Source organism: Bubalus kerabau, chromosome 7 (assembly GCF_029407905.1).
Source record: "Bubalus kerabau isolate K-KA32 ecotype Philippines breed swamp buffalo chromosome 7, PCC_UOA_SB_1v2, whole genome shotgun sequence".
In the NCBI taxonomy this organism is placed as follows: domain Eukaryota; kingdom Metazoa; phylum Chordata; class Mammalia; order Artiodactyla; family Bovidae; genus Bubalus; species Bubalus kerabau.
In genome coordinates this window covers 117,950,897-117,975,780 of record NC_073630.1, presented here as the reverse complement: position 1 = coordinate 117,975,780, position 24,884 = coordinate 117,950,897, and the positions used below count along the sequence as shown (strand labels likewise).

At 56.3% G+C, this 24,884-nt stretch overlaps 1 protein-coding gene across 1 annotated transcript in view; it reads right to left on the bottom strand.

Annotated features, from left to right (window-relative positions):
* Positions 1–24,884, bottom strand: part of SORCS2 (sortilin related VPS10 domain containing receptor 2) — a 329,996-nt gene that overhangs the window by 183,267 nt on the left and 121,845 nt on the right. The window contains exon 11 of the mRNA XM_055587427.1: positions 2,174–2,273. Within this exon, the coding sequence (XP_055443402.1) occupies positions 2,174–2,273 (100 nt within the window). The remainder of the gene's footprint in view (positions 1–2,173; positions 2,274–24,884) is intronic.

Sequence of the window (24,884 nt, the reverse complement as noted above, 5' to 3'; positions counted from 1 at the left end):
GCTGTAGGCCTGGCTCTACATGAAGCCTCCCCTGACCTCCCAGCCTCGGAGACGCCCTGCTGCATGCCTGCACAGTTGCCTCTGCCTGTCTCGTTTCCAAAGGTGGACACAGCCCTTGGGGCCAGCCCTGGAGCCATGATCACACCCCAGCTGGCGAGGCACAGTGGGGTCTCCTCTCACAGGGACCATGAACAGCAGCTTGGGGATGGCTTCAGGGCCAGGCTGGCCAGACAGACAGAACTTTGGGGATGCAAAGGGGATGAGTGGCGTGACCTCCTGTGTCCACTGCTGCCTAGAGTCTAGAGGTGGATGGGGCTCTCCAGCCTGGGTCAGCACCAGCCCCCAGGAGCCCTCCTTGGCCTCGCGTCTGAATCACAGTGACCCCAGGAAGAAAGAAGACAGCAGGCAGGAGGCAGGGTGTCTGTCCTTGCCTGTCCCAGCACTCAGCTCTCGTGGCCGATGAAGGGCCTCCTCGCTCCACACGCTGTTGTGCCCAGGCGTATCCCTCGCTGACCACCCCCCAAGAGGGCCCTGCGGCTCAGAGGGTGGGGGCAGCCCTCAGGAAAGGCGAGCTGCTCACAGCAGAATGAGGGTTTGATTCCAGCTGTCTTCTTACCAAGCTGGGCTGGAGTCGGACAGGGGATGAAGAGCTCTCGGGGGCAGGTGGGGCTGAGCTGTGGATGCTGTGAGTGGGGTAGTGGGTGGGGGTCACTCCCTCCCACTCACTGTCATTCCTCCACAAAGGAAACTCCCAGCTTTGGAGCCGGGTGAGGCTGGGGTCAAGCCCACGTCTCCCGCCACCAGCTGTGTGATGATCGGGTGGTAGCCTCACCTTCCCCTCAGTTTTCTGCCCTGGAAAATGGGATACTAACCCCTCCTTCCCAGGAAAAGAGTGAGACCATGCATGTGAGGACCCCAGGCAGGGTCTAGGGAGACTCAGGCACGGGTGAAACCAGCCCCTTGCCTTTCTCTCTTCAGTCCCGAGTCCCCTCCAGGTGCCAGTGTCCCCATGGACATGCCCCCTCCCCCCAGCAGCCCTCCCCACCTCCGCATTCCAATTCTGTCCATCAAGAAACCTTTACAGCAGTAAAAGTCAAGGAAAGGGGAGGGGGGACGACCTGCAGAAAGCTGACATCACATTAAAAGGTGCCACCAAGATGACCTGGACACCCCCAGCAAATGGCCACGCACACCAGTTCTCATGTTCTGTTAAACCCCGCAGAGGGGCCTTGGTCCCTGCAGAACCTGCCAAGTGCACGCACACACCGACTCCTCTGGGCCCTGTAACCCACCACGAGTTTAGCCATCACACCCTCCAGTGCCCTCCGCATGGAGTCCTCTGGCACCTATGACTCCCTTCCTGGGATGTCCTCAGCCTACACAGGCCTTCCCAGGCTTTACGCTGCTCCGCGCTGTCCATTAAGTCACCGTCAGAGCACCTATCCGTGCTGTGGGCCGCCCTTGTGTGAGCAAGCGTCAGGCTCTGTGTTCTAGTCCCCAGTGCGGGGTTACACCCCATTCCCCAGGAGGTGCCTGGCCTGTCCAGGCCCCTCTCTGTGACACGGATCTGTTTCTCTGGAGGGAGTCAAGCATGCAAACAGCTGGGGCACACCCGCGCTGCTTCCTCTGACTCATTCTGGGGTCCCAAGGGGGCCAGGAGGCAACCCTGGCTTTGCAAAAGCCCAAGTTCTCTTAGAACTTGGCATGAGTGCCAGTACCTGGAAATGCCAAGTTCCCTGACCCGCACCCAGGCAGAGAGCAGAGTCAGGAGACTCTCTTAGACCAAGTAAACAGGAAGTAAAGTTCAGATGAAAAACCAAATCAACAACAACAAAAAAGGCAGGAGATCCGACTGTTTTTCGCTGCTTTGCCAGGACTCCAGACCAGAAAGACTCTTTCTCCTGTCTAGAGCAGTCACTACACCCCCCCAACCCCCACTCTGCCTGGATGGAGGCTGGCCCAGGGCAGGGGCAGACACAGACATCAGGACAACCTTCCCTGCCCCCAGGCCCAGCCGCTGTTTTAAACCCCTTCGTCCAAATGAACGCAGGTGGAAGAGCGAAGGGAGACAGAGAGCTGGGAGGTAGACACCTCACTTCAGGGCCCGAGAGGAGCAAGGTGACACCTGCCCCCACCGCCTGCCATGCCCAGAGGTGGCGGGTGCAGCACCTACCTTCCTCTTGTTGGTCGGGCAGATGTAGAAGTTGTCGATGACAGTGGTGATGCCAGGCTGGAGGGTGAGCTTGGTGTAGGACGTCCCGAAATCCGACGACCTGGGGGGACAGGACGACTGCTGTCAGCAACGGGTCCCTGCCACGCCTGTGTGTACTGATGGTGTCCGGCACAGGCTGTGTGCCAGGGGTCTCTGGGGACGCCCAGGACTCGCCCAGCTCTGTCTTCCAGCGAGCCACCTGCCCTGGGCATTCCACAGTGTCCCACCCTCTCCACGGTCTGTGCGAGTTCTACCGTGGCTGCATCACTCTCGTTAGGAAGGGTCTCGCAGGTCCTGGCCACATTGTTTTGATTCCTCAGAAAACCCTGACAGATTATGTCCCTATGTCCATCTTGCAGAGGGCCAGAGGGGATCTGTTCCTGCCTGAAATCACTCAGCTAACAGGTGGCCAACTCAGGACGTGCATACTAGCCCGCGCACGAACAGCTGGAGTCCTGTTTGTTCTACAGAAGGTCCCCGCCACCCTGAGTCCTGTCTGCTTGTCCATTTCCCTTTCTGGACCATGAGTTCCTCCAGGGAGCTGCACCCTCCTCCCTGACCACGTGCACCCCCAGGGCCCCTGGGAATCAGACCCCTGTCCTCGAGCCAGCTGGTGGGCGTCAGCACCCGCTCTACTCAGCAGGGCCTGGGGGCCAATCCCTCCTGCCCAGGGGCCCATATTCCTGTCTGTAAGGCAAGGGCTGCAGGAAGGAACCTCCGAGCTCTAACCTCTGCCCAGAGTAGCCACAGCAGCGGAAGAGATACACCCACCAAGGGCGATTTCATAGCAGCCAGCACATCGGGACACAGAATTAATCCTATGTCGAAACTCAGCACCCTCAGCTGAGCTCAGCTCAGGGACCCTGGGCCCAGTGCTCCTTGGAACCAGCCAGTTAAAACGTGCAGTGACCACAGAGCCCGAGGCACCGTCCAACCCGGGCGGCACTTTCCACCCTCTCCCTAAACCGACATGTGGAGTCCCAGAGTCCTCAGTTTCTCCCAGAGTATCCAGTCTTCTGACCGGTCAGGAAGTTCACCTCGAGGTGGGGACAATGACAGGAGCGGGCCCAGGGCTGCTGAGGCCTGCTGAGGACTGCTGGGCTGCCACCCCTTGGACCTGTCCATCTGATCACCACTGAGACAGGCTTGGACGGAGCAGAGCTCCAGGGCTGAGGGCGGCCGATCCCAGCTATTGATGGGGCCTGTGTGGGGCCTGGGCTGCAGGTGGCCAGGGCAGCCCCTTGCCCTCTCTGGACTCATCGAAGGGCTGGGTCGGGCTATGAGTCTCAGGCTCCCCCAGTGTGGCTGGGGTCCAGGGGGAGGCTGGAGCTGCCCAGGGTGAGTGCCCCACCCCACCTGCAGTGCTGTGGCTCCATCCCATCATAGTACATCCTCACCTTTCTACAGGGATGTACCTCCTCCCTGCCTCTTCCCTAAGCCTGCCCTTTCCCTGAGGCTCCAGGAAGATGGGTCATGTTTATGGCCCTGGTGCTCAGTGGCCCCTTGTCCCCAGAGGCCTGAGGTCACAAGGTCCTTCCCCAGGCTAGGACAGAAAGCAGCCCCTGTGCCCCCTGACTCCCGGGAACTCCAGCAGGGGCTGCCCTCTCCCCAGTCTCCTTCCCCCAACAGGATCCTCTGACTCTCTACCCACTCCCCTCCCCAGGTATCATTAGGGAAGCACTTACTCTCAACACCTTGGAGAATCGATTTTCCTTGGGAAGGAGGAAGCTGGAGGCCCATTATGGGAGGAATCGATTTAAAGACCCAGGAAATTCCAGAACCCCCAGGGAAACAAACAGCTGTGCTTGGAAGCTCATGCCTGGCAACCTCCAGCCTCTTGATCCCCTCCCCTCTCCCTCCCACCCCCGACAAGCCACCTCTAAGACCTGTGAAAGGCTCTGCCTTCCAGACACTTGGGTGTCCACCCTTCCCTCCGTCCAGACGCCCCAGCCCAGCTGCCTCCCTTCCCCCATCTGTGGCCACAGCAGCCTGTTCACTCCTGCTCACTCAAGGGTGCCTGCTGGTGTGAGCCCTCAGCAGGGAGAGAGTGGGGCCCAGGCCCTGCAGCCTGGGAATCTGTATTCTATCAGGGCCCGGGGAGGTGGCTGATAAAAAAGCAAAAACACAGCTCTGTCAAAGGAGACAAGGACTGGGAAGAAGCATAAACAGGGTGGGGGACAGAAGGGGCAGTAGAGTGCTGTCTCAGAGCGTGGCAGGGAAGGCCCCTCAGACACTGGGCTGAGATGGGAAGGAAGAAAGAGAGGGTGCTACGTGCCAGCTACAGACACCAAGGACTGCCAGCGACCCCCAGGAGCTCAGAGAGGGAGGGAAGGAACAGATTTCCCCTAGATCCTCCAAGAGGACCCAACCCTTCCAACACCCAGAACCCAGGCTTCCAGTCTCCAGACCGTGGACAACAGTTTCCATTGTCTAAAGGCAGTATGGTACTTAATATGACAACCCCAGAAGCTAGCACTGTTCCAGGTAGACGGAGGTGCAGGCGCAAAGGCCCAAGGACAGGGCCTCCTCCCCTCTCTGGACAGGGAAGGAGGGGCCTGCTCAGAGCAGAGTCCAGCTGTGAAGCATCAGGAATGCCTCAGCCTACAGGACAATGCAATCCAATTCCCCAAACGGCCATTAGCACCAAGTTCCAGGCCACTTGCCAGGGGCGGGGCATCGGTTCATTCATTCATTCACTCTTTCATTTAACTCTTTTCTTTTATTTTGTTCAGTTCTTTTATGCTGTAAACTTCACACTAGGACTGGGAAGTGAAGTTTCTGTATTCAAGTCCATTCCCACCACACGTTTATTGCACATCTACTATGTGCTAGTCACTCCATCCCCTGGTGAGTAGGACAGACACTGCCCTGCCCTGTGGGGATGGCAAGCTGGCTGGTGAGACAGAGAGAGCAGACAGATGGACACATCCAGAGAACCTTGGGAGACTCTAAGGGGGGACGTCACCCCGCTCAAGGCCAGGAGCCATGCTCATCCCCATCTCAGGGCCAGGGGGCATGCTCAGCTCCCATGCCACCCTCAGTTCGGTTCAGGTCCGTCACTCAGTCGTGTCTGACTCTTTGCGACACCATGGACTGCAGCACGCCAGGCTTCCCTGTCTATCACCAACTCCAGGAGCTTACTCAAACTCACGTCCATCAAGTCAGTGATGCCATCCAACCATCTCATCCTCTGAGACCCCCTTCTCCTCCCACCTTCAATTTTTCCCAGCATTAGAGTCTTTTCAAATGAGTCAGTTCTTTGCATCAAGTGGCCAAAGTATTGGAGTTTCAGCTTTAGCATCAGTTCTTCCAATGAATATTCAGGACTGATTTCCTTTAGGATGGACTAGTTGGATCTCTTTGCAGTTCAAGGGACTCTCAAGAGTCTTCTCCAACACCACAGTTCAAAAGCAACAATTCTTCAGTGCTCAGCTTTCTTTATAGCCCAACTCTCACATCCATACATGACCACTGGAAAAACCATAGCTTTGACTAGATGGACCTTTGTTGGCAAAGTAATGGCTCTGCTTTTTAATATGTTGTCTAGGTTGGTCATAGCTTTTCTTCCAAGGAGCAAGTGTCTTAATTTCATGGGTGCAGTCACCATCTGCAGTGATTTTGAAGCCCCCCAAAACATACAGCCTGTCACTGTTTCCATTGTTTCCCCATCTATTTGCCATGAAGTGCTGGGACCAGATGCCATGATCTTAGTTTTCTAAATGTTGAGTTTTAAGCCAACTTTTACACTCTCCTCTTTCACTTTCATTAAGAGGCTCTTTAGTTCTTTTTCACTTTCTGCCATAAGGGTGGTTTCATCAGCATATCTGAGGTTATTGATATTTCTCCCAGCGATCTTCACTGCCCAGCCAATCCACAGATCCCCCATTTTGTCAACTGTTCCTCCTGAATTATTTACATTTCACCCCAACACCACCAGCACTCCACCCAGGCCCTCTTCATCTCCCATTGTCCTTGAGGGGGTCCCAGTGGATAATGGGATCAGAGGAGGAGGAGGCCAGTGCTGACTGGGTGGCTGGTGATCCTCAAGGCGGGGCGAGGGTTGGGGGGGCGGTGAATGAATTTCCAGTAGCTGCTGTAACAAATTACCAGAAACTTAGAGACTTACAACAAGACACATCCATTATTATGCAGCTCAGGAGATCAAAAGTCCAAAATGGTTTTCTGGGCTAAAACCAGGAACACCTGCTGGAAGGTTCGGGGTGGGCGCAATCCATTTCTTTGCCTTTTCCAGCTTCCAGAGGCCTCCTGCACTCCTGGGCTCATGGCCCCACCTCCATCTTCAAAATAGATGCCTCCAGTCTCTGCTTCCATAGTCAAATTGCCTTCAACTACAGTACGAGTTCTCTCTTACTCCTATGATGAAGACCCTTGGGATTACACAGGGCTCACACAGATCATCCAGGATAATCTCCCCACATTCTTTTTTTGTCCAAGCCACTTGGCTTGTGGGATCTTTGTTTTTGGATCAGAGATTGAACCCAGGCCCCTGGCAGTGAAAGTGGCCTAACCACTGGACCACCAGGGAACTCCCTGCCTGTCTCTCCATCTCATCACACCTGCAAAGTCCCCTTTGCCATGTGACGTATCCACAGGCTTCAAGGATTAGGATGTGGTATCTTTGAGGGTTCCTGGAGGAGGAAATGGCAACCCACTCCAGTATTCTTGCCTGGGAAATCCCACGGACAGAGGAGCCCAGTGGGCCTCAGTCCATGGGATGGCCAAGAGTCAGACATGACTGAGCACACACAGAAACAGCAACAGTCTTTGGGAGGTGTTACTTCTTCTTCCCCGAGTGGACATTTGAGCCAGGTCTTGGGTACCATGAGAAGCAGGGTGAGCAGCTGGAGGGGCTACTGTGGATCACGAGAGATGACAGGGCCAGGGACTGAAGAGGTGGACAGACCAGGCGTGAATGGCCCCAGACGCCACAGAGAGCCTGGACCTGCCCTGCATTACAGGCACCACTTAGTAGATTGAAAGAATGCAAAAGATTTCATATAATGTCATATTGGTTTCCGTACCAAGTTGCTTCAGTCGTGTCCGACTCTTTGCAACCCTATGGACTGTAGCCCGCCGGGCTCCTCCATCCGTGGGATTTCCCAGGCAAGAATACTGCAGTGAGTCGCCGTGCCCTCCTCCAGGGGATCTTCCCGACCCAGGGATCAAACCCACGTCTCCTGCGGCTCCTGCATTATGGGCAGATTCTTCACCGCTGAGCCACGGGGGAAGCCCCATATTGGTTGCCTGTTGACATAGTATTTTGGATATACCGAACTAAATAAAATCTATTACTAAGATGCATCACACCCGTTTCTTGAATGAATAGCTAATTTTTTAAGAGGACTTTTAGGTTCGGAGCTAGATGGAGAGGAAGGCACCGAGGTTTCCCGGGTCTTCGGGCCCCACACGTGCCTAATCTCCGCTCCCCGCCGGAGCAGCACGTGTGTCCCAGCTGCCGTGCCCGCTCTGACCACAGCATCGTCACCCAGAGCCTACAGCTCACACGGGGGCCACTCCTGGTTTGTACTTTCTATGGACAAAAGTGCGGTGACAAGGACCCACCGCCGTAGTGTTACAGAGAGCAGCGTCACCCCCTAAATCACCCTGGGCCCACCTGGGCACCCTCCCTCCCCGTCCCACCCCCGTAACCACTGATCCTTTCCCTGTCTCCATAGTTCTGCCTTTCCCAGAATATTACGTACAGTATTGGGATCATGCCATCTGTAGCCTTTTCAGACCAGCTTCTCTCCCTTAGAAATATACCTTCCAGGTGCCTCCAGGTCTTTTCAAGTCATCCATTTCTACTTTTTCATGACAATCCACAGGTGACTCGCATCTTATTTCTACTGGGCTCGCTGGTCTGGACACAGACTGAGGCCGTGGTGGGCTCTGCAGGGTGTGAGCAGGGCTCTGTGGTCAGGTCTGTGTCCCCGTCTGCAATGCGCCGTCTCAGGGGGATGAGCAGAATGACCAGGTGAAGCGTGTTAGACAACGTCTCGGAGCAGCCGGGAGGAGCTCGTCACCACTGCCCTCTTAGGAGGACTGGAGTGACTGGGGGGCAGGGGAGGAGCAGAAAGGAAGGCAGGATGTGTGCCCAGAGGGGTGGAATCGCTTAAGCAGGGGCAGGTGAAGCGTTAGATGGTGGGAGGCGGTGGAGAGTGACCTGGGTGGCATGGGAGATACTTCTCAGATGGGGTGTGGCCCCCGGGGTGGCTTAGGACTGGACTGGGAGTCAGGACAAACCTAAGGCTTGCTCACCAGCACCCGACCAAGCCTGCAGGACGCAGTGGAGCTGGAAGATGGGAGAGTTCAGAGAAGCACGTTTTCCCTGTGCCACAGCCTGGGCCACCCCTCACCTGGCACCAGTTGGGGAGTCCTGAGACCCCTGAGGTCGAGAAGTACTGTGGTATTGGGCTAACTGGGAACGAGGGGTCTAGTGGTAGGGGTCTGGGTTGTGCTCCCTCGCTGCTACTGGGTGTGAACTCCAGGCACACCCTCAGGGTTGGGCATCGGTTTCCCCTTCAGGCACCAGATGGATGCAGTCAGGGTCCCTGGGGCTCCTGTGAATGGAAAAGTTCGTGGTCACGTGCTCTTCTCCTGCAGCGTCCCTGCCTGTTATCTGCCTCCTGGCCTCCCCACTCTGAGGGTGATTTCCTTGGGGGAACCCTCACCCAGGCAGACCTTGTTTCCTGGGGGCCACACAAGTGTCCAGATTTCACTTCATTCTTTCCTCAGACCACCTGCTTCTCAAAGAAATACAAGTAGAGGAAGAAGTCCAGCAGGGACAGTGTCCGTGTTGAGAAGATTTATTCCAAGAAAAGAAAGTGGAAAGTGGGGTGCTGCGTGGTCCCTGCCTCTTCTTGTGGGTCCGGGCACTGCCAGAAATAAGCACCGCTCAGTATGCAAACCAGAGATGGAAATCAGAACTGCCTGAGGTCACCCCAGACGCCAGATGATGCACAGGGCAGGTCCTCGTCTCTTGGTACCTGGAGTGCGGTATCTCTATTATGAGCTCACCAAGCTTGAGGCACGGATGACTCAATTAAATGCCTTCCATTCCTGATTCTTCTCTAAGCTCCCCACAGCCCCAGGGTACCAACCCTGAACCTAATGCCGCCGCCTCCGCAGTACCACCAGGTACCAGAACAGGAAGGCTGTGACCTGCAGTGAGCAAGTACCCATCTCTGGGCAAGTTTCCCATAGAAACCAATCAGATTTGCCTGATGTCTGAACACCAGCCAACAAGTGCCCCCTGGACTTGCCTGTTGAGGGGAGACTCCCCGATTCATCTCAGGATGGTCAAAATTCCCATGAGAGCTGAGCATGTCCAGAAGGGAGAACAGGAGTGAGGGGAGGAGGGAAAAAGGAGGGTGGCGGGGGGGAGAGGGGGAAGAAGAGTGGAGGGCAGGGAACGGTGCCCAGCCAGGGTCTCCTCTGGGCCAGGCCTCCTCCCAATCTACACCCTGACCTTCCCCAGTGCTAAGACCGTCTCCAGGTTCTTCTGACTGTAACTCAAAAGTCATCATCCCATCTAGATTTATTCAAATTAAAAATTTTGCGTAAAAATAGACTCTACTTCTGGCAAATAGATATATGAAAGGCAAGTGCAGTTGGAAAATTGCTATTTGTAAATTGGCTGCTTAATTGCTAAGTGTTTGTACATATGCACTTTTTTTAAAAAAATTATTTAATTGAGCTGTTTTCATAGTCTATAATTATTTCATTGGCAGGGACATGTGTTCAGCTCCTGCCCCTCCCCCACAGGTGAGTCCTCGGCTCCGAGGATCTCCTTGGCTACCTTGGAAAACCACGCAGGTGGGAAGGGGGCCCCCCTGCATGGCTGGTGCCACCTGCAAGCTTGTGGTCTTGAGCAAGGCCTGGACCTCAGCGAGACTCAGTTTGTTTATCTGTAAAAGGGGCCAACAGCACAGACCTCAGACACCCACGATGAGACTGGACGTGGTGGGAGGGGGGCCTGTGAGGTGGGCTCACGGTCCTGGGGCCACCTGAGGGGTGCTGACCCCGCACCGCGCCTGTGTGGACCTCTCTCTGGCCAGATGCACGGCTGCATGGACTCACCTCCTGTGCCCTGGTGATCAGGACTCAGGACCAGCACCGCCTCTGCCTGGTCACTGTGCAAAGCCCCTGGACAGACCTCAGGGCTGTGCCAGGGGCCTGAGGCCCAGCTGGGAAGGGACGTGTGCAGAGTCCCCTGGGGATCCATGGCACAGCCAGGACTCAACTCTGGTCTCCGGGGACCTCCCCACCTCCCTCCCAGCAGAGGGGGCGTTGTGTGTTAGGACTGTTTCCCAGCTGACCATCCTGCTGATGTGAGATGAGAAGGGATGGAAGGTGAGGGGCCACCACCCTGGGGTTCTAAGGAACCGACAACCCCAGGGGCCCTGGAAAGATGAGGCTTTGATCTGCCACCCAGGGCAGACAAATACATCCTCATGGAATCATCGAGGGAAAGATCTGCCCAAGCTGCTGATAGACTGGTCAAGTCCTTGTAGAAAATTCCTTGATGTGACTTGAGATTTTGAGTGTGAAATGTGGAGTCAGGTGCCAGCTAGGTGGGTGAGCTGCTGGAAGGGGTCTCAATGCCCTTGACGGGGCATGACAGCAGTGATGGGGGAGATGCCAGGCAGGTTGCCCCAAGGCTCTGAGACCGTGGTCTCCCTCCAATGGGAAAGGCGTTTTGGGGGGAGATTAATAGACCTGGGGACTCAAACGCTCTGGACACCACACCTAGGGCAGAGCTCAACCTCGCTCGGACAGGATGACCACATTGGACCAGGAGCACGCCTTCCCATTTTACAGGTGGGAAAACTGAGGCTCAAGGCATATCACCTGCCTTGCGCAGGATCTCATGGCAACCACAGGAAGCTCAGTTTAAGCCCAGGCTGTTGGCTCAAGTTGCCTCCTCTGCTCCACCCCAGGCTGTGTCCAGACATGCACTCCTGTCCCTGGGGGCTTCACAGGGCCGGGCACTCACCCTGTGTGGCTGGACTTTCTGACTCCATCTCTCCCTCTCGCAGAGCCTGGCAGGCGGTGCTCTCTGCCGTGTCAGCTTTCACATGCTGGCCGCAGCCCACCCCCACTCCGGAGTCCTCTCAGTATTTCCTGTGGGTTTTCTCCCTGGTTTAAAGCTTCTCCTTAACTCAAGACTAGTCTTTTTTTTTTTTTTTAATCTCTTTTATTGAAGTATAGTTGATTGGCAATGTTGTGTTAATTTCTGCTGTATAGCAATATGACTCAGCATCTTCCCTGGTGGCTCAGATAGTAAAGAATCCGCCAGCAATGCAGGAGATCTGAGTTCGATCCCTGCGTCAGGAAGATCCCCTGGAGAAGGGAAAGGCTACCCACTCCAGTGTTCTTGCCTGGAGAATTCCATGGGCAGAGGAGCCTGGCAGGCTACAGTCCATGGGGTCACAAAGGGTCGGACATGACTGAGCGACTAACATTTTCACTTCTGTATACTTTTTCATATTCTTTTCCATTCCGACTTACCCCAGGATATTGGATACAGTTCCCTATGCTTTGCAGTGGGACCGTGTTGTCTACCCATCCTGTATATAACGGCTTGTGTCTGCTAACCCCAAATCCCACGCCATCCCCCATCTCCTCTCCTCACTGGCAACCACAAGTCTGTACTCTATTTCTGTGAGTCTGCTTCTGTTTCAGAGAGAAGTTCATTTGTGTCATATTTTAGATTTCACATGTAAATGATATCATACGGTATTTGTCTTTGTCTGACTTACTTCACTTAGTATGATAATCTCCAGGTCCATCCATGTTGCTGCAAATGGCATTATTTCATTCTTTTTTATGGCCGAGTGATATTCCGTTGTATATAAACACCACCCCTTCTTCATCCATTCATCTGTTGATGGACATTCAGATTGCTTCCATGTTTTGAGCCCAAATGTAAGCCCACGCGGTGTTTCCAGCCAGGCCCTTAGCAGGGGGCCCCCGGTTTTCCTTGCCAGCACTAATGATCACATGCCAGTGCCCGCCTCTCCATCCAGGACGTGTCTGTACCAGAAGCTCCCCTTCCAGCCAGCTCTTTCACATGTGGTTTCTAGCCGCCCTGCCACATCTCTGTGGGTGCTCTGTGCCCGCCTGTGTTAGGTGCTATGAAGCTTGTCAGCGGATCTTTCTAGAACGGAGCTGGGCTGGGCAGGGCCTGGCCCCAGGGCCTGCTTCCGTAGCCCCACCTGCAGCTCTGCCAACAGCTTAGGGATGAAAAGTGGTGCAGGGCCTGGGACCAGGCCACCCTGCCAGGCTGCCCGCAGGACGGTCTGCTCGAGCTGGCTCCTGACTGGCTGCATCCGCTTACTCCATAGTGAGGACCACTTCCCTTTCAATGAACCTGTCTTATCCTTCAGAATCCCTGAGAACGTGATTCCTTCGGCTCAAGAGTTCCTTCCAGCACACCTTTCCTGAGCGCCTGTTCTGTGCCGGCTTCGTGCTGAGTGTGGAGGGAAGGGGAGGGGGGTTCTGCGGCTGGTGGTGCCAGTGAGACTGTGCTTCCTGTTCAGATGCTGGAAACTCCACACCCACCAGCCAGCAGGCACTGCCTGAGCCACTGTTCCTGGACCCTGCCCCTCCCGAGACCTCCCCACAGACCAGCGGCAAAGGGCTTACACCCAGCTTAGCAGGGGGCCACCAGGAACCTGTTCTGGGCTGTCCCAGGGTCCACTCTGGATGAGCAATGCTCCTGCCATGTCTAGTGAGGAGCAGGGCAGGGTACCTGGCTCTGGGAGTCCAACATCCAGGAAAAGGACCTTGGATTTGGGGCCAAAGAGGAGCCTGGAGCCTGGAAAGGAGCTCTCAAAGCCTGGGGGCGGGGGGGCGGCAGTGTGGAGCCAGGGGCTCCTGGGGAACCTGAGCAGAGATGCCGGGGGTCCCAGAGAACCCAGGGGAGTGTCGAGGGGCTCCCGGGGAACCTGAGCAGAGGCGCTGGGGGCCCCAGAGAACCCGGGGGGAAATGTCGGGGGGCTCCCGGGGAACCTGAGCAGAGACGCCAGGGGTCCCAGAGAACCCGGGGGAGTGTCGGGGGGCTCCCGGGGAACCTGAGCAGAGACGCCGGGGGTCCCAGAGAACCCAGGGGAAGTGTCGGGGGGTTCCCGGGGAACCTGAGCAGAGGCGCCGGGGGCCCCAGAGAACCCGGGGGAGTGTCGGGGGGGCTCCTGGGGAACCTGAGCAGAGGCGCAGGGGGTCCCAGAGAACCCGGGGGGAGATGTCAGGGGGCTCCTGGGGAAACCAGGGGAGGTGGGGGTGGGGAGGGGGGCTCCCAGGGAACCTAGCAAACACTCTACGTGTGCCTGAGGGTCTGAGGAGGGCCAGTGGGGGAACTGGCAGGAACCGAGAAGGGAAGGGGAGAAAGAGGGCAAGGACAAAGCAGGAGTGTTTTTCCAGAAGCTTCCCTGACTATCAGCCCCACCCAGGTGCGGTAGGGAGTTGTTTGCTCTGCGCGGCAGCTGCGAAGCAGCGAAAGCTCGGGTCTCAGGCAGAGGCTGTGGAGCGGCGAGGCCTGGAGTCCAGAGGGGACACCATACTACACGGAGACCTCTGCCTGGACCGGCCACGGGGCTGAGGCTGCTCCAGGTCCAGGATAAAGATGCTGGGTTTCTGACCTCATCTGACCTTCATTCCCACCAGTGACCCTCACCGCACAAACGAAGACACTGAGATACACGCAGGTGGAGCCCCCTGCCCAGCTCTTGTAAAGGACAAAGTGAGAGACTCTGGGTTTTCAACTCGGCATCAGCTTCTTCAGCCGCCAGCTCTCTGGATGGTTCTGTTGGTTTTATTTCTGGGGGTGGGAAGATGACCCAAGGCAGAGAGGGGAACACCTTTGCAATGACTCTGTTCCCAGCTATGGGGTCTTTCAAACTGGGTTACAGCCATCGGGGCTAAATGAGGGTCGTGTTGCTGGACGTGTCCCTGGGCACCGTCCTGAGGGGGCAGGGCTCACTGGCACAGCCAAAGCCGCCTGCTTGCTCACCTTGACACACAGGCCTCGATCTCAAGGACCCTGCCCTTGCAGCCGCTCTGCACCCGTCAGCCGGGCATACCTGCCAAGGCCACGGTGAGTCTGGTGGCCCTGATAGAGGGGGGCTTTGGAGAGGCTGGGGGGTAGCCCATGTTGCTCTGGATTTGTTGGGAAGGACACACAAGCTCGTCTGACAGTGGGCCAGGCCAGTCGCTCCCTGGGGACAGCCCCTGCCATGTCCAGCTCCTCTCCCCCGCTGCCCAGGGTGAAGCGCACTGATGCACACCATCTCCCGGGGAGCCCATCGATTTGGGAGGACACCAGGCCCCTCCGAAGCCCAGAGTGTCATTTCAAATAGGAAGCGCCCAAATAGAACGAGACAAATAATGGCACAAGTGACTTGCTGCTGACCAGACCACGCAGCTCCTGAGAGCTTCCCAATTCCTCAACTGCCTCATTATGGGTGGTTGGGGGGTGCGGCTGGGAATTCCCAGCAGAAGTGGGGAGGGGGAGCAGAGGAGCTGGAAGAATGCTTGAGGTGGGGGGTGGGAGCCACAGCGTCATTGGGCACTGAGGCTTGGCATCAAAGCCTGGTGGGGGCTGGGCCAGGTTAGGCAACCATCGTGACCTGGAATCCATCCTTAGGAAAATTCCTGAAGTGTAACGATCCACAGCCGATAAAATGTCCTTCCTGATAAGCTGACACTCTCTCCACTCTTCTTGGAATCAATAACAGGAAAAGAATCTTCCAGTTCAACCAGCAACCGGGTCCCTTTATCCCAGTGAACCTGTTCAGTCCTTGTCCACAAGAGAGCGTGTTTCTATACGGGCTTTACATGAGCCCACATTCCGATCTGACTTTATAGTTGCAGGGTCAGCGTTTCCTGCCTGCTGTGCAATATTCCATCCAGCGCAGGTGGCGGTACTGATGGGTCATTGGTCAGGATGGACTCTTTAAAAGCCTTTCTAAAAACACTGAGTGCCCACTATCTGCTGTGCATTTTGGAAATTGGCTGTTATTTCTAATGTAAATCCCTCTGCCCCTTCCCTGGGATTAAGTCCCAGGGGCTTTAAGCTCCTGCATGGCTTTTAAAAAGTATATGCTTGGATCCTGTAAACTCTTAGAACTCAATAATTTAAAAGCAAGAGTATTCATTTATTCTTAGGGGGTCCTGGCATAAGATGGTAACATTTTTACATGCCAATTCCCAGGTTATAGAATCTGACAGTCTAAATTGATTTTTTGAGTAACTGTTGACTCTACCCAGCTTCTATTAAAGGCAGCCCAGATGATATATTGAACATTTTTAAAGAGGAAAAGAATGTAAAGAGACATTAGCAGATGAGATATGGGCGATCTGGAAGGAAATTCTATTTTAAATGTTCAGAGGAATATTTCAATACAAAGTACAAAAACTGAGTAGGAAATAAGATATTTTGAACACAACTCCCTATCTCAATAAACATCAAAGAAATGCTTGGAGTCATGAATTTGGGGACATTTGATTGACTTTTTTTTGAGGCGAAAAGTTCATGGAATACAAAACAAAGATTGATTCAATGATAAAACTGAGTAGATAATCCAGTAACCTACAGATTTCCATTTCCAAACTGTATCCTTAAAGACACACTCTCCCATACCTGCCCCTGGGTTTCTGCAGGCCCCTGGCCTCACATTCCTCAGCAGGAGAACCCATGACCTGCTCTGCGTTGACATTACAAGGTCCGGGCAGGCCTCCATCCTTCCGGGACCTTGGACAAGTCAACCAATATCTCTGAGACTTAACCTGCTTGTGATATCAGGTGGCAATAATGAAAATAATGGTCATCAATTGTCATCCATAAATAATCATCAATAATTATTCCCCCATAGGTCAAGTTCCACGCTCAGTGCTTTGATTGGATTAGCTCGCTTAATCCTCCCAACCCCTCTAAGAGGCAAGAATGAGGCACCAGCCCATTTCACAGAGTGCAAGGCTGAGTCCCAGAGAAGTGAGGTAACCCGTGGGGGGCTGAGTGTGAACCCCACACAGAGTGGTCTGGCTCTGAGCCCAAGGAATTTAGCCCCACCACATGTAACCCCCCACATTCTCACTACTACTTTCCAGAAGGGATGGTGTGAAAGAAGAGATTCTCCAACTTGTGTCTGCAAGTGTGACTGTGTGGGTGGGCAGTGGGGGGAGGCGGTCAACAGGGAGACCACCCAGAGAAGGAGGCCATGGCTCCGTGTGAGTCAGAAATCTCCCCTTTCTGGTCAGGCTGGGGGCCAGAGGTGAGCCTGGCCTAATACCTTCTGGGGGCGGGGGTGGGGAGCATGCCGTCTCCCCAGGAAGCACCCTGTCCCCCCACTCCTGCGGGCACCCTGTACGCATCAGCCACGTGCAAGGACAGGGCCTGCCATGGGGGGTGAGACGCGCCACTCGTTCACACCCTCGTGGCCCTTGTTTTCCCAGCTGATAGAACCTGCAGGCGTGTCAGCCAGACGCCCAGATGCTCTGTGTCCCATCAACATAGACTAGTTTCCTCTTCTCCCACGTCATGCCAATCACCCTCTGAACAGACGCCGATGTTTCCCTAGAACCGGAGTCCCTACCGAGAGCAGGGCCTGGGAAGGCTCACAGGGAGGACGCTGTCAGTACCCGTTCTGCAAGGAGAGAGGAGAGGCTCCGAGAGGGGACCCTTACTCACGGCAGAGGCCCCAGCGGTGCGGATACGACACAGGAAGGCCACAGTCCCTCCCGCGTGGGTCCCCTTGCCGCTCTTCTGCATGCCCCCGTGACACTTGCCCCACCATAAGTGGGTTCCCCGGCCCCTGGATCCACCTGAATGCCCCTCGATGGCTGGGACAGCATCTGGGCAGCCCTCTGGCCCAACAGACCCCATGCAGCGAGCACCGGTAGATGCCAGTTGAACAAGTGCCTGAATGAATGATACAGTTCTCACCCAGACACCGTCCCAGGTATTCTGACACCCCACATAAGCCATCAGCACTCAACCCCACTGCACGAGCCAAGAGGGCCCTCAAGACTTCCAGGTTTCTGACCACACCCCTCTTATGCAAAGGACACAGGCTCAGAGAAGGACAGTCACTTGTCCAAGGTCACACAGCAGCTGAGCAGCCAAGCAGCTAACTCTAACTGCGGTCTCCTGGCCCCCAGGGCAGTATTTCCCTATCCAGGCTGCCCTGGGTGGTTTTAGGCAGACAGCTGCAGGGTGGATGGTAGAATCGTCCCCACTCCTGCCTACAGTCGAGGAGACAAGACAGATCCAGCCCCTCGCACCTCCAGGCACCGGACACTTCTTCAGAATGCAGCAGGTGAGTGAGGTGGGGGCAGAGAGCAGGCAGTCTGCAGCAGCGTGTCCATCCCTGCAGCCCCAGGGAGGTGGCAGGACAGACAGGCTTCCAGACAGGCTTTCAGCATGCAGAAGAGGCAGCCAGGTGTCCACACTGGGTGGGCACCCAAGCCCGCGTTCCAGGCGCCCTGGGAGAGGGTGAACCGGGGCCGTGACAACAGCCTGAGAAGGTGATGGCTCAGCAGAGGCTGTGCGGTTGAGTGAGCCCCCTGAAGAACTCCCCACCCCTGCCAGGCACTTTCCTGGCTGAGCTGGTGGCCAGCCTGGGAGAGGACCCAGGAGCTTGAGCCAAGCTCCCACAGACGCCCCCCTGGCTAAAGCAATCTTTCCAAGAGAGCATCCATGGTCCACATCATGCTTACGTGGACAGGGCGTGGGGACAGGCTGATGCCACAGGCTGTGTGACCAGAAGCTGGCTGCTCAACTTAGTAGACTTCAGGTGTCCCTTCTGTACTGGGCCCTTCCACCCGGGGTGGTCACAAAGGTTAAATGAAGTGCGGAACCCAAACCTTCTAGCACAGCCCCTGGCCCTGGAGGGAGTCAGTTCCTTCCTCCCTCTCTGTTCCCTGCCCACCCCTCCTGGAAGCAGAGGGTAGGTGATGATGGTACAGTAAGGGGTTAGCTCAGCAGGGCTGGGTTGTCCAAACCCTGTACACTCCTAGTAAGGGTCTGGCCTTTTACTGGCACCAGGGAGTTTACCTCTAAGCCCTGGCAAGTTCCTGCCTGTTCAGAGCCTCTCTGTTTTCTGAGGCCTTGAGCCAGACAGTTAGTCTCAGCCCACAATAGGATTCCTGGTGGGGTCTTGGGTCAGCAGGCTTCCCAGGTGGTGCTAGTGGTAAAGAACCCACCTGCCAACACAGGAGACATAAGAGACCTGGGTTCAGTCCCTAGGTGGGGGAGATCGCCTGGAGAAGGGAATGGAAACCCACTCCAGCATTCTTGCCTGGACAATCCCATGGATGGAGGAGCCTGGCGGGCTCCAGTCCACAGGGTCGCAAAGAGTCGGACACGAATGAGCACTTATATAGTGGTAACTAACACACGATATCAACAGTTTATAATAAATATTAACACAGAAATGCTGGTTCAGTCCCTGGATCAAGAAGGTCCCCTGGAGGAGGGCATGGCAACCCACTTCAGTATTCCTGCCTGGAGAATCCCATGGACTGAGGAGCCTGGCGGGCTCCAGTCCATGGGGTTGCACAGAGTCAGACACGACTGAAGTGGCTGAGCACACATGTGCACACTTGGGTCAGTGGGTCTCAGCCTTACCTCGGGAGGGGCTGGAGACCGCGGCCAACCACAAAGCTACATGACTGACCTTAGTAAACACTTAGGACACCAAGACCCGGTGAGTTTCCCTGGTTGCAGCCTTTCCTATGCATTGTCACATGTCACTGAGTCACAGGGCTCAAAGCATGAAGCCTTGACCATATATGGCCAGCCAGGGTGACCAGGGCCTTTGCACATGCCATTATCCTTCCTGATGCCCACACAGACTGACTCCTCACTGCATTCCAGGCTCTGCTCAAACTCCCTCAGGCAGGAGAACACCCCACCCCACCCCCTCCCGGGGACTCTCCTGCCTGGCTGTGGTCCACGGTACATATTGCTACCTGACTTTGTACATGCATCTTGCTGATTTATTGTCTGTCTCGCTCTAGGACATTAGCTCCTGGGACGCGAGTGCTGGCTGGTGTCTGGTTTCCCTCCACCCTGGGAAGCTGCAGCCCTATCTCCCTGCCCGGGGAGCCCCCATCACTGACGCTGTCTTGGGGTTTTGTTTTATGAGTGATCCAGAGTCAAGTTTTATTTTCCCCCCACGGGCTGCTGCACGTCCTGAAAATCCGCCTTCCCTCACTGCCCTGGGTAGGAACCTTGCTTTTTAAGTCAGGGCTGGTCTGGGCCCTGGGCTTGCTGCCCCAGCATCTGTGACCCTGTAAAAGCTGGAAGACTGCGGCCCTCACCTCTGTGTTCCCTGCGCCCAGCCGAGCAGACAGGGGAAAGTGTGCTGACGTGAATTGGTGATGCCCAGACTGTTTCCATAATGGCAATAAATGGCAGTCAAAGTGCAGTGAGGAGCCGGTGGCGTCCCTGCCTCCCAAACACCCTGTCTCTGCAGAGGGGCCCTGTTCCTCCGCCTCTACCCACGGGTGCCCTGGAATCACTTAATGCACTTGGCTCTCCAGGCAAGGAAACCCAAGCGGGTGGAAACTGGCAGAACGTTATTTCTCCAATTCCTAAGAATCCCATTCAAGAGTTAAATAATGACAAGATGCCTTTAAGCGCTTGAAAATTATGAGCTAAGCCATTCTCAGGGAAGGTGCGTCATCCAGCAAGCATGCAGAATTGATGGTTCCAACCACACAGGTCTGTGGGCTGGGCGGGCAGGCGGGGAGGGAAGGCTAGCCTGGGATCTGGGCTTCTCCCTAGAACGTGGGTGTGACCCAGTCCCAGGACTCTCACCCCACAGGCAGGACTGGCCACCCCTGCTGTGTCTCCTTTTGGCTACCCCACGCCCCGGGTGTCTGCCAGCCTCCCTGGCACTAGCCTTGCGGTCCCTGGCTCTGGCCAATGTCCTGGTTCGGCTATGCATGGACACCGTAAGCTCCAAGCCTTGTGAATGGAGAATGTGACCCCTCATGCACATCTCACTCCTAGAACTAAGCTGGTGCAAAATTATTTTTTCAAAGGCCTGCAACTCACACCTGTGCCCATGCCCTGCTTTTTCAAAGTGCTTTCTCTTACCAGAGAGGGTCCCATTTTAGAGACTAGAAAATCAAGGCTCAGAGAGGTTAAGTGACTTGCTCACAAAAACCCAGAGTGAGCAGGTGGAGAGGCGGCGGGATCCAGGCCCATCGGATCCCACAGCCCTCGACCTTCCCCTTCTTCCTGCAGGGAAAGCAGTGGCTACGACCCCCCGAGTGCCCGTGTTCCCGAGACAGCGCCACTGGCTCCGCCGTCAGCCTCTCAGCTCACCTGCAGCCCGGGGGGGTGTGAGAACCTGCCGTGAAAAAGGAAGAAATAAGGCGGAGGTTCCAGGACCAGAGACAGCTTGGCCGAGGCCCTGCAGTCATCGACAAGAGTGCCTCTGGGGACAGGCTCGGATGTGGAGGGAAAGCTCCCACCCCTGGGGTTCCGGCCCTGCAGAGGTGTGGGGTTGGGTTGCACATTCTCTAAAGGACAGCCACACCTGCCTGTGCCCATCAGTAGAGGGTACTGCCCCTCGCATGGTATAAAGAACATGGAAAAGGAGGTGAACTCAGGCCTGAGTGGGTCCTGGGAGGAAGGGAGGAGGGAGCAGACTTTCTCTCAGGTCCTTGGGAAGCCTGAGGGTGGGTACCAGGCTGGTAGGTGAGGTTGGAGTCTGGGGGGCGGGGTTCTGGGGAGGAACCAGTCCCATGGCTCAGGCTGGGGACCAGTGAGCCTTTCCTTATGGGATTCCAGGTTTGTTTTTGGTTGGACACCCCCGGCCCTCTTGGAGCACACTTCCCCTCTGCTTCTCTCAGTGACTGTCCATCCACCCTTCCTTCCATCCCTCCATCCATCCTTCCATCATCTGCCACCCACCTGTCCATCTGTCCTTCATTTCCTCCCTCCCTGTCTCCCTCTCTTCCTTCCTTCCCACCCTCCTTCCATCCGGCTCATACAACACACATTACCGGGTCCCTGCTCCATGCCTGGCCCTGCCCTGGCCTCTGAGGCGGGGACACAGAGATGCCTTGGAGAGACTGCCTCCAGGCACACAGGGGATGTTTGACGAGTGCCTGGGGGAGCCCTTGAGATGCTCTCCCGGCCACTGCCTGCCTGGAAAGTCATCCCTGGTGCCCGTTGATGCCCTCGTCGCATCTCCTGGATCCCAGGACCTGCTTCTGGGCTGATCTCAGAACATGACGCAACTTTTCTCTTTTAAAGACACCAGTCTGCCCCTCACAGTGTCCTTCAGCGAGAGCCCAGGAATGAACCTCTGGGGCCCATCCCGCTGCCCACGTGGGGGCATCCCATGTCTACAACAGCTGGGTGCCACCTGCCAGGACCTGCTAAAGAAGAACGTGCGATTGGACCCCAGGGTGATGTCAGTTCGGTTTTCCTCCCCATTAAGGACATTTTCTCCCGAGGACAGATTCTCACCTGGAAACGGGCCAGGCCGAGGCGCATCTGAATTTTCTGCGTCTGAGTGTCTGGGGGAGCGGCAGACGGCTGACACTGGGATTCCAGACACAGCAAAGGAGAGACGCTCGATCTTTCAGCTCCGTGAGAAAACAGGCGGTTGCAGCCCTTGCCTGGCCTTGCCGGCACCTGCCTCCCAGCCCCCAGGGTCTCCTCCAGCCTCCGCCAGGTGCGCCTGTGCTGGGTCTGCAGAGACGCCCCAGAGCCTGTTTCTCTGTCCCTCTGGGCATGGACCTCCAGTTCTCTTACTGCATCTGGAATTCTGCCTCTTTCTCTCTGTGGGTATCTCTGTCTCCCCAGGTCCCTGAGGGTCTCCCCACACATGCAGCTCTGTCCTTGCCTCTCTCGGTCTCTCTGTCTGTCCACATCTGTATGAGCCAATCTCCTCCATTCACCCCTTCTACATCCCCCTTCCCTTTTCCCCTAAGGGCACCCCAAGAGAGGACGACCACGACAGAGAGACCTGGGGAACAACGTGTGGCATCTCCGCCTTGGCCACCCGGAAGCAGGAACCTTCCCTGCAGCGCTCCCGACCCCAGGAGCTGACTGATGGCCTGCAGGAGCAGGTGAACAAGAATAAACAGAGGAGCATAAGGGAGGTGCACTGCGCCCTGGGAATAAGGACAAAGGAGCAGTGGGGAGCTGGGGGGCCATCTCAGGCAGAGCAGCCTCTCTCAGCGAGGGGACATTGGAACAGAGGCTGGAGTGCACCCAGGAGCCAGTCCACGTGGGCATCTGGAAATGACAGCAGCGTGTGCAAAGGCCCTGAGGTGGGACTCCCTGACCAGGCTGCATTTCCCGGGCACGTCTCCTTTCTGGGGCCCTGGACCTGGCCTGTATCAGGAAACCAGGGCCCATCAGATTCAGCCTCAGCCTGCCTGGCCGATGTGCTAACCGAGGTACAGGGGACGGGGTGGGGGCCGCCACACACACAGGAGCGCTGACGGCTGGGAGCGCCGGGCCTCCGTGCAGCCTCAGGCCTCCTGCAGAACTCTCCCGGCCAGGACTCTGGAAACTTCGACAGGGGCAGCCTCAGTCCCCTTCCTCCGGTTAAGTTCGCCGGCCACCCCCACACTCAGGCGGGGTCCCACAAAGCCCTCAGGAAGGGGAGGCTTGGTGTCCGCGTCCCCGTCTTGACCTGGGGCTCTGAACAGAGCAAGGCCACGGACCCCATCAGAGCACCGGTTAAACCCCGCTTCACAAGACATCCCCGCGCTGTCTGCAGACATCACTCTGACACTAATAAGGCAAATAAACACGGCCTTTAATATCAGAGGTGCCGCGCTGCAGTCTACTCCATTAAACTCAGCGTCAAGGGTGAAAGAAAGACAGGCTGGGATTATTCTCGCTGTGGCAATTAAGAAGAAAAATAAGAAGGAGGAAGAAAGGGGTGTTTGGAGGGAGGTCATCTCACGGTGCCTGAAGCAACGATGGAGCTGCCTGGACGGAGTCTGTGATGGGGAGAGGCAGGCCTGGGCCAGGGCCTCCTCCCCCCTCCTCTGGCTCCACGCACACGGTCGGGGTGCCCTCCTGAGACACAGCCTCTCCCGGGGCCCCCAGGACACAGCCCCATAGGGTGGGAAGGCCGAACCTTCTCCCAGAGCCTGACGGGGTCACGGCCAAGAGGAGAGCCTGGCTTTCCTGGCCTCCTCGCAAGGCTGTTTTCTCTGCCCGGCCTACACAGCCAACCCCAGCCAGCAAAGCCTTTCCCTGGGGGCTTATCCAGCCCTCCTGAAGCCTCGGGGTTCCCATCTGTGAGATGGGAATGATAAGGGTGTCCTCCCTGTGGGGTCTGCCTCAGAGTCCTCCTGTTGGGGCGAATGAGCAGAGTGGACTTGGAAGGGTTTTCCTGGCTGCACCACCAGCCTCCTATTTCCCTCCGAGTCCATCCTCTGACCTGCTCTACTCTGAGCCCCAGGAGCCCCGGCCCTATTCCAGCCTGTCCATTTTCCAGCCCACTTCCTGTTGGGTTCAGCCAATGGGAGGCTCTGGTGGGGGGCCGGAGGGTTGGAGGAGCTAGAGTTCAGTTCAATTCAGTTCAGTCACTCAGTCGTGTCCGACTCTTTGCAACCTCAGGGACTGCAGCACGCCAGGCCTCCCTGTCCATCACCAACTCCGAGAGTTTACTCAAACTCTTGTCCATTGAGTCAGTGATGCCATCCAACCATCTCATCCTCTGCTGTCCCCTTCTCTTCCCGCCCTCAATCCCTCCCAGCATCAGTGTCTTTTCCAATGAGTCAGTCAGTTCTTTGCATCAGGTGGCCAAAGGATTGGCAGTTTAGCTTCAGCATCAGTCCTTCCAATGAATATTTAGGGCTGATTTCCTTTAGGATGGACTGGTTGGATCTCCTTGCAGTCCAAGGGACTCTCAAGAGTCTTCTCCAACACCACAGTTCAAAAGCATCAATTCTTCGGTGCTCAGCTTTCTTTACGGTCCAACTCTCACATCCATACATGACCACTGGAAACACCATAGCTTTGACTAGTCTGACCTTTGCTGGCAAAGGTTGGAGAACTCAGGGTTATTTCTCCCTCTGCCTCCAGGGTGTCTCCAGTGGAGGCTGCCTCTGCTCCGGCTCTGGTCCTTGCTGGCCCCCAGCCCCTAGCCTGCGGAAACGCCAGCCTCTGTTTTCGTCCTCCTGCTGCAGAGGAGGCAGCAAACCCCACCGGCCTCGTCTCAGTGGCCTCTTGCCCCGGGCGGCTCCCGGCCTCACCATCACAAAGTAACCCACTCTCTGTTCCCTGCATCTCAAGCAGGTGCTGATTTCCTCTTTGGGCCTTGTCATAGGCTGTCTCCAGCTTCCCAGGTGGTGCTCGTGGTAAAGAACCCGCCTGCCAATGCAGGAGACATAAGAGACCTGGGTTCAATCCCATGGAGGAAGGCAGGGCAGCCCACTCTGGCATTCTTGCCTGGAGACTCCCAAGGACAGAGGAGACTGGCGGGCTACAGTCCACGGGGTCGCAAAGAGTCGGACACGCCTGAAGTGACAGTGAGTACCACACGTGCTGTCTCCACAGAGACTTAACAGTGGGCGACGACGCTACCGTATGTATTCCACGTGTCCAGCACGGCCCGGGGCTCCTTCATGCCCTGCTCGCTGTGACACGCCTTCCCAGGGAACAGGGACC